The sequence below is a fragment of the Bidens hawaiensis genome, unplaced genomic scaffold (assembly GCF_021521415.1).
Source record: "Bidens hawaiensis isolate Kalapana, Puna unplaced genomic scaffold, B.hawaiensis_p1.1 tig00054034_1, whole genome shotgun sequence".
In the NCBI taxonomy this organism is placed as follows: domain Eukaryota; kingdom Viridiplantae; phylum Streptophyta; class Magnoliopsida; order Asterales; family Asteraceae; genus Bidens; species Bidens hawaiensis.
In genome coordinates, this window is record NW_027506282.1 from 1 (window position 1) to 9,192 (window position 9,192).

The following is a 9,192-nucleotide window of genomic DNA, read 5'->3' on the forward strand; positions in this document are numbered from 1 at the left end:
TTTCAAGTTGCCGTTACTAATGGCAACTTCTGAAAAGTTGTCATTAGCAATGGAAACTTATGACAGGTTGCCGTTAACAATTGAAACTTCTACCAAGTTGCAATTACTAATGACAACTTCCGATATCACTTCTTTGCTTCACGTGTGTTTGTTTGGAACAATAAATAAGATGAATGTCAGTAGCTAAAGATGCATGCATGTATTTTTTAAACTTCTAATATAACACATGCATCCTTTTAATTATGTTTAGTTATTATAATATAAGTAGATTGAGGGGAGACCGTTATTTTTAAAAGGTGTTAATGAGAATTAATTTTGAAACTTGCTTTGTTTTTATTTTATTTTTTTTAAGTCAAGACTATGAACAAGCATGAAAATCAGTACCTTTTCAATTAACTCGAGTAACTCAAAATTCACCTCGTTGAGCATAGTCAATAACCATGCTCACATTGCATTTAGAAAATATTAACATATTTTGTAATTTTCTTTACATGTTTGCTAGTTAAAGATAATACACTTGGTGTATTAAAATTTAAAAGTTAATTAATAAAAAAAAACAACATTATAACAAACCATAAAGCATACATTAAAACTCTAAATTCATAAGAAACCTTAAAGCATGCGTTAAAACCATAATACATATACTAAAAACATAAATTCACAATGCTCCACCGCACCTAAACCATCAGAGTCGGAGTCGCGATCTTCAACCGGAGCATTAGTCGCAGCCGCAAACGTGGAATCACGTCTAAGAAATGACCACAAGGAGATGTGTTTAAAACCGTGGTTCATAAACTCGTTTCGGTACCGAAAAGTTGCCATTAGTAATGGTAACTTGGCAGAAGTTTCCATTGTTAACGGCAACCTGTCATAAGTTTGCGTTGCTAATGACAACTTTTCAGAAGTTGCCATTAGTAATGACAACTTGACAAAAACATGGCAGAAGTTTCCATCACTAATGACAACTTTTCAGAAGTTGTCATTAGTAATGGCAACTTGACAAAAACATGGCAGAAGTTGTTATTAGTAATGGCAACTTGACAAAAACATGGCAGAAGTTGCCGTTAGTAACGGCAACTTATACATTCTCAATAATTTAAGTCTTATATTCCCTGACTAACCCTATAAGGTTTTTTCAAGTTGCCATTATTAATGGAGATTGCATTAATTTTGAAAAATTTTCAAACCTATGCTTAGTTGTGAAAAGAATTTCTAAAACGATATTAGTTCTGTAAAAAACTCCGAAATTTGCTATATAAAGAGGCTTGAAGTTATTGCCATAATAAATATGCTGAAAAAGATAATTTATGCATTTATCTTATATTTCATATTGTTTTGGTTTCTGCCTGCTTAGCAAGTGTGGCTTTTTATAGAAGCTTTTCATTAAAACGGACTAGCGAGATGCTAGAACAACGCAAACAACCAAAAAAAAGAAGTAAAGAAAAAAACAAAACCGTCAATGATAATTCAGTGTGTTTAATAAGTTAATGATTTAATAATGTTCTTTTGGATTTGAAATTTTGAAGATTGGAACAGTGATCAAATCTGCAAACTATGCACTAGGGAACTTAAAGAAATGGATGTCTAGCAAAAGGGTAAATTTCAGAAGTTTTTATAAAAATATTTTGACATGTTTTTATTTTTTAGTGGTTTTGAGGGTAAAATAGTAAATTCATGTTGACAGGCTAAATTGCCGCTAGCTTCGTTCCCCAGCTCGGCTAAGTTGGTTCCGGAGCCGCTTGGTGCTGTACTCATCATATCATCTTGGAATTTTCCATTTGGTACCTCAACTTTATGGATTTTACATAACTAACCCTTGTTCACTGTTTTGTACATGTTTGATAAGTTGTAGATTTCTGTAACGACTCAAACATGTTTTTTTTTGTTTCAAAATTGTATACAACAGGTTTATCATTTGAACCAATAATAGGGGCAATAGCCGCAGGAAATGCAGTAATCCTAAAGCCTTCCGAGCTAGCTCCAACATGCTCCTCAGTTGTCGCTAACACTATCCGTGATTACCTTGATAACTCGGCAATTAAGGTCGTTGAAGGTGGACAACATGTCGGTGAATATCTTCTCCGACACAAATTTGACAAAATATTCTTCACAGGTCCAAACTTTTCTTTGGTTTTTGTTATGCAGCATGTCTTGATTTATTCTTATTAATATTACCATATAGTTTTCTAGTTTGAATAATACATCTCATTTTTGGTGTCACACATGCTCATATGATGCAATATAATAATAGTATTATATTGTATAATACATTTCTGCAATGCATACCTTAGAGAAATACAAGACTCATAATTTGAAATATGGTTTTCGATAGGCTGTCCAAGAGTGGGCGAAATTGTTATGACAGCCGCTGCTAAATTTCTAACTCCAGTGACTCTAGAGTTGGGTGGAAAATGTCCTGCTGTGGTTGATTTCATCTCTAGTTCTTGGGACAAAAAGGTAATTCAAGCTTGGCAATACTATTTATTTATGTATGGGTTGAGTGGTTGACTCTGCAAAAAAATTTGCATACGAGTTCATTTGAATCAACTCAAATTATACAAGTCCATTTGTGTCATCTCAAATGATACACTAATTTGTCACAATGGGTCTCTTGTATAAATCGTGTTGCCTTAAATATGTCCAAGTGAGCCAATACCACCACGACCTAGTACTAGTCACACCGCATCAACATTGCCACTAGCCATCGTTAAAATAAATATAGTCGATGCACCAATTTTGATACTTTTTTTTCTCTTAAGGTCTATTTTAACCGGAGCCTATTTTGGTTAGAACTTGTTTTGACTTGAACGGCGCCCTGAACCCATTATAAGACCCTTTCTGGCTTTTTTGCTAGACTTAATAAGATCAACATTTAAAATACACCTCAATAATATAAACATGTCTATATGTCCAATTTCATGTTTGTTTCTCGTAGCAGATCGCGATTAAAAGAGTTATTTGGGGAAAATATGGAGTGTGTGGAGGACAAGCTTGTGTCGGAATTGATTACATTCTCACACAGAAGAAATTCGCACCTACTTTGGTAATAAACAAACCTTAAATTTCATATCCATATCAATTTACTTATTTACATAACATTAATCACCAGAAACAATTAACAGTTTAAACACTTTAGGTTGCATTATTGCAAAAATACATCAAGAAATCATTTGGAGACAATCCAATGGAATCTCATAGCATGACTAGGATAATAAACAAGAAACACTTTACAAGACTGAAAGCGCTTTTAGAGGAACCTGGTGTCAAATCTTCAATCGTTTATGGTGGTAAATCAGATGAAGAAAACTTGTAAGTAAAGCTTATGTTAATTAATACAACAATATAAATTTAAATCCTGCAAGGGTGCAGGTATAGGTGGTTTTTATAATTATACGAGTATTTAGAAGTATGCTAGTTTGCGGTTTAAAATTAAAAAAAAAATCAAATATGGAGGGCCGGGAATTAATGAATCTTGAGCCCTTGTAGATTTATTGAGCCGACAATATTGGTTGATCCTCCACTTGATTCTTCGATCATGACCGAAGAAATCTTTGGGCCGATGCTTCCAATTATCACCGTAAGAAAACTATCACCCTCTACCATTGTACTACATAATATATCAATGGTAACAAATGGTCAACCCTGTTTGACTTTTGCATGCAGTTGGAAAGAATTGAAGATAGCGTTGAGTTTATAAGGGCAAGGCCAAAACCACTTGCTATTTATGGCTTCACATCCAATGAAAAACTCCAGAAAAAGATGATTTCGGAAACTTCATCAGGAAGCATTACATTCAATGATTCCATAGTTCAGGTAATTATTCAAAAACTTATATATTAATCAATCTTTTAATTTTAAACAAGGGTATTCATAAAATGTTGAACTAGACCGCCCAAAGAGAAGCAAATCAGCCGGCTTGAGATTGTTATATGGTTATGGTTATGGTCCGGTTTTGACAGTGTAACGTTCCAGCCTAGGGTTTTGAACTAGTTACCGGTCGTTTAACTTTTTTATATTTATATTTATATTTGTATTCATATATTTGTTCTATAAATGCGTAGTTATGCATATTAATTATACGTACTGATAATCACTTTAATCATTTTAATATAAAAAAACAAGAGTAAACTGTCATTTTCGTCTGGTTTGGTCACTTTCGGCACTTTCATAAAAAAAGCTTTCCTTTTCCGCCATTATGGTTTCTAAAACTTGCATAATGACAGTTTACTCAGAAAACAATTTTTAAACCAGTTGGTTGGTTTGGTTTATCGTTTTTGAAACTTAAGCTATCGGTTCGGCCCACAATATTTTTCATGGACCATGAGCCTCTTATTAATTAGTATATGTGACTGTTTAACAACGGGTTATGTTTTTTTATGAAAAACATTACAGTATGCAGTTGATACATTACCATTTGGAGGAGTCGGTGGAAGCGGATTTGGAAGGTACCACGGAAAATACTCGTTCGAAAATTTCAGTCATGAGAAGGCAGTGATGACGAGGGGATATCTTATTGATTTTGGGTTCAGATATCCTCCCTGGAATAACAAGAAATTACAGCTACTTAAATCTGGTTTACGATATGATTACGTTACACTTGTTTTCGTTAAGTTAGGCTTAAAAAGTAAAGCTTGATTGATTACATTTAAATACCTTCAACATGTTTTAATAAATAACAACTGTTTGAATGCTTTTGTTAATGTGTGTTATTATGTGCGCGCAAGTGTGCAACTGTTTGACGTTATAACCAAGGATGTAAAATTAAATTTGTAGGCAATAAGTATATGTGTTGTTTATACAGATTTAAATTGTAATGTGAAAATATACACCTTTTATACATTACCTATCCTAAACCATAAAATATATGTCAATACATAAAATTTTTAAATCTTTATGCATATCTTATAGGTGGAAAAATATTATTGTAGACATTAACACTTTTAAATAAATAAAAAATATGTAAAAATTAATATATAATTATATCTCAAAAACACATAAAAATAATCAAATGTAATTTGACTTGCATATATTTACTATTTAATTGAGAGCAAAAGGTACATCATAAGATTTTTAAAGTTTTTTAAAATAAAAGATATTAAAAAATAAATATATTTTATTTAAATAATTCCTGTTTTTTAAAATATTATTATAAAAAATGAAAGAGTTGTAATTATAAGAGAGAAAGTACAAAAAAAGAATAATAATAAAAAAAACATGAGTGTTTTTTATCTATAAGATAGTATATATATGGAATATAGAATGCTGTAATGTAGAATAGAGTAAAAATAATTTCACACTAAAGGGTATGCCTTATGGAGCATCATGTGTGATGCCTACGTGGCTTGCATGAGCTCATTGGAACACTACGCCCCTGTCATCATCTCCCTAGTCACATAGTGCAAATTGTCATGGTCACACAGGTTATTTGCCTTTTAACTAATTAGTTTTTTTTTCTGTTTTATTTTTTTTTTTAATTTTCTAATATAAAAGAATAGAATGGTGGCAAATGATGAAGAATTAGGTATAACATTGATGTGTTAAATGACGGAAAATAAGAACAGTGGCCCGTAATGCAATATGCATGCATAGTGTTAGAGCACGACAAAGGAGAGAAGAGTTAATATGACAATTGACAAGGAAAGGGCTGTATAGTAGCCAACACCCCACGTTGTCATTTACGTACGTAGATGTGCCCAACAATCAACATCCTCACATTCCATGCATAATTGACTTTACGTCGGTCGGTTCTTTCTCTTTCATGTAATTCCTTATTCTATCTTGGTTAATTAGTAGCCTATAAAAGGCTATTATGTCTATGAAATATGAACGAATGAAAACAAGAAATAGGGGCTGCAAACATACTGAATGAACAAAAACAAAGCGTTGTTTGTATTTGTTCATTAAGGAAATGAAGATGTTCATGAACAGTTTACGAACACTTAGTGAGCAAGATTTGTTGCTTGTGTTCGTTTATTAAGGAAATGAACATGTACGTGAACTGTTCACGGGTATTTATCGAACACAAACAAATGTTCACGAACATAAAAGAACACAAATGAATACAAGCGATCATATTTCATTTTACTACTTTAGAACAGAATCTCCATTTTTAATCACAAGCATTACGCAGAATCCACCAAAATAAATATATACTTAACATAGTTATCCGAACTTGACATAACTAGGGTTCCATACTTTTTAAGATTAAAACCAATAAAATAAAAATTTATAATATAAAAACCTTTAAATGAACAAACATTGAACACAAACTAACATAAATGAACACCGAAGGTTCACGAAATCAACAAACATGGCCTTTATTTATGTTTGTTTGTTTAACTAAACGAACAAAGTTTCTTATTTGTGCTCGTTAATTTATTAAAAAACACAAACTTTCTGTTGAATGGTTCACCAACTATTCGTTGAACGTTCGGGTTTGTTTGCAGCTCTAATTAGAAATATTTTTTGTTCTTGTCTTTTTTCTTTGAGCTAGACTTGTTATTTCTAATTGGATGATGGAAAGAAAGGGAAGGTTGTACTTCATGAATGGATTTATTTTAGATTTAATTATACAGATGAACTAACGACCACATTAATAGACCGTAACGTTATGGATTTAACAAAGAAAGGGAACGTTGTACTTCATAATCATGGATGATGTACAAACTAACGTGGGTATATTTATTTCAGATATAATTATTTAGATATCAAAGGGACATAGTAATATCAAGTTGGGCAAAAAAATTTTGTCACCTTTTATGTAGTTGAGGGGATTGAAATTGCGTATAACTAACCAAATGCTTAAGTAATAGAACAATAATATTTAAAATCAAAAGAGAGAATTATAATTCATAAACCTCGAAAGACTTCTTTGTATAAAACATTTGATGTTCTAGATAAGTTGTAATGATCGAGTTCAAGTGTGACGATTGTTAATACGGACATTGAGAACAATTCCAGAAGAGAATTGGATTTGCAGATGTTGTCATGTATATATGACTCCAAATGAATTTGCGAAGGCTGAAAACAAATTAAGGCCATTATGTGTTTCTATGTGAATATGAATAGGAGTATGATATAAAATGGCATAAAGCGAATTTCTGAGATTGATGACAATGAAGCTATGCATGATGAAGATTAGTTGTTGGGTTCAGAATCTGACTTAGACGATGACATGGAATTAACATGCCAACACTTGGTTCAATTCATGCTGATGAAGTGGCTGCAGTAATTAAGCATTCTAATTATCTCATCCATGGTGTCTTTGAGAATTCGCATGCCCCGACAGAGCCAGACAAAATATGGCCTTTAAACCTTAACGTACTAAATAATGTAAAAACATTTTCATACGCCAATGAAAGTTATGGCAATAAACATAACAATTAGCAAAATCATGGTATTAGAATTAAGTTTATGACATACTGAATAGGCTAACAACTAGCCGATGATTTATGAAGCTATCCTATCATTCTTGATAGCAAATAGGTGAATCAACTATTCGCAGCTTATGCTTCTAATATTTCGTTCTCGATAGCTATCATCACCAACCCGCTAAGTCTTTCTTGGGGCATTGCGAATCTTAAATAAGATCTCAATAACTATAATTTCGAAAACCTTCTTTCTGCAGATGCTACCGTGGCTGCTGAGTTCGAAGTCGACTTTGTTGTTATCTCGTCTATTCGTTTATTTTTATTTATTTATTAACTTTTATTGATTAGTTAAATAATGGGCCTTTTTCAATTTTCGATGGGCCTGTAAGTCTTTGGGTAATCTACAAAATGTGGGTCTAAAAGGTGTTTGAGTATTATAAAAATAGTAGAATTATAATTGTCCGGATATTCTGTGTATAACATCGGGAATTTTTAAAATTTTTTGTGCCATCGAAAAAAGCATGCCCCGGCTGGACACCCACATGGCACACTCTTAGAGCCGACCATGATATTCTCACCCTTCTTTTAATGATGATTTTAAATGAAATTGGGTACCAGTTTTATTATGTTTTTTGTTAACTTTGTACGAGTTTTCATCATTTAGAATGCTTTTTTTTAAATCTAGCCGACTGGAGTCATCATTCAAGTGGGAGCCTAAAGTCTTATCTTGAGTTACTCCTTCTAAAAATGTCCTTGTTGATCGAGGACATGTCTGATTCGCTCAGATTTCATGTTGTTTGGTTTGATAAAATCAAGCATCTGAATGGAATCATTTACCACTTATTCGGACAGACTTAAAATTAAGCTGAATGATTCAGCGGACAATCTTACCCTGCTGGTGCTTCTTAGTTCTTACTCCACTCAACCAACTTCTTATGCTTCATCAACGTCCATCTAAAGCCGACTAGGTCGCGCCGCCGCTGGAAGAAGAACCTGCCGGCGCCGTGGCGCCACTGTTCACAAACGTCGCCGGCGTTGTCCAACGCCGTCGAGACCCAGCTAACTTAGAGGAGAAATTGCTACAACCAACCAAGTATATTGGGTTCCGTCTACAGTTTTCTTGGGCCACCGAAGTTAGATCGGATGAGGAAGGGTTAGGGATTTTGGTATGATAAAAGAGAAACAAGCTGGTTTGTTTATTATTTCTTGGACTTGTTTCTAAAGTAAATAGAAGGAAATAGAGTTGTGAAGTGCACTGTTGACATTTTGAGTTTAAGTTAGCTTTTACAATTTAAGAAGAAAGTATTCCTTCAAGAATAAAGAAACTTTTTCAATTGTTGGTTTCATATTATGCAATATCTATTTTGTTGTTTGTAATGGAACTATTCAGAGGCAAAGATCAGAATCTGAATGATTCTATAGAATGTGACAATAGAATGTGACCTCTATGGTTCGAACAACCAGAGTCTTGTTTGTTTCAATAGAATGTGACATCTGAATGATTCTATACTCCTCTTACCGATTCAGATTGGAAACAAGTCTGAATGAAATAGAGACATAATTACCCACGCACACCACCTTTAGCTCCTTCTCCTCCTTCTCTTCTGGCGACTCAGGCACAACACCATTATTCTCGCTCGATCTCAGCCCGATCCCAAGCACAAACATGTATGATTTTTATTCACTACTCGATTTCTGCTCTTATCTTTCCCATCTGTCGTCGATTTCTGTTACATGACCTCTATGGTTCGAACGGCTAGGCCTAGAAGCTAGGGTTTATGGTTTGAACGGCCAATTGATGCTCAGTTTATGCTGATTGATA

The 9,192-nt window shown here is 33.3% G+C and overlaps 1 protein-coding gene and 1 non-coding gene across 2 annotated transcripts; both read left to right on the forward strand.

Moving 5' to 3' along the window:
- Positions 1 to 1,007: 1,007 nt before the first annotated feature.
- Positions 1,008 to 4,635, forward strand: LOC143617349 (aldehyde dehydrogenase family 3 member F1-like). Its single transcript, XM_077089940.1, has 10 exons — positions 1,008 to 1,073; positions 1,527 to 1,595; positions 1,685 to 1,781; positions 1,907 to 2,113; positions 2,333 to 2,457; positions 2,939 to 3,043; positions 3,137 to 3,309; positions 3,487 to 3,577; positions 3,664 to 3,813; positions 4,393 to 4,635. Exons 1-10 carry the CDS (start codon positions 1,008 to 1,010, stop codon positions 4,633 to 4,635), a joined length of 1,326 nt encoding a protein of 441 aa, XP_076946055.1.
- Positions 4,636 to 7,029: 2,394 nt separating this feature from the next.
- LOC143617359 (small nucleolar RNA snoR28) lies at positions 7,030 to 7,108 on the forward strand. The gene has a single exon (XR_013150816.1). It is a non-coding gene; the product is annotated as a small nucleolar RNA snoR28 (small nucleolar RNA).
- Positions 7,109 to 9,192: the final 2,084 nt, after the last annotated feature.

Excerpts from the sequence above, each read along its gene's own strand:
- LOC143617349 (XM_077089940.1), top strand. The coding sequence starts at position 1,008 with ATGGCAGAAGTTGTTATTAGTAATGGCAACTTGACAAAAACATGGCAG. Across the intron at positions 1,074-1,526 it reads AGAAGTTGCCGTTAGTAACG|ATTGGAACAGTGATCAAATC; the intron begins GCAACTTATACA and ends GAAATTTTGAAG. Across the intron at positions 1,782-1,906 it reads ATCTTGGAATTTTCCATTTG|GTTTATCATTTGAACCAATA; the intron begins GTACCTCAACTT and ends TGTATACAACAG.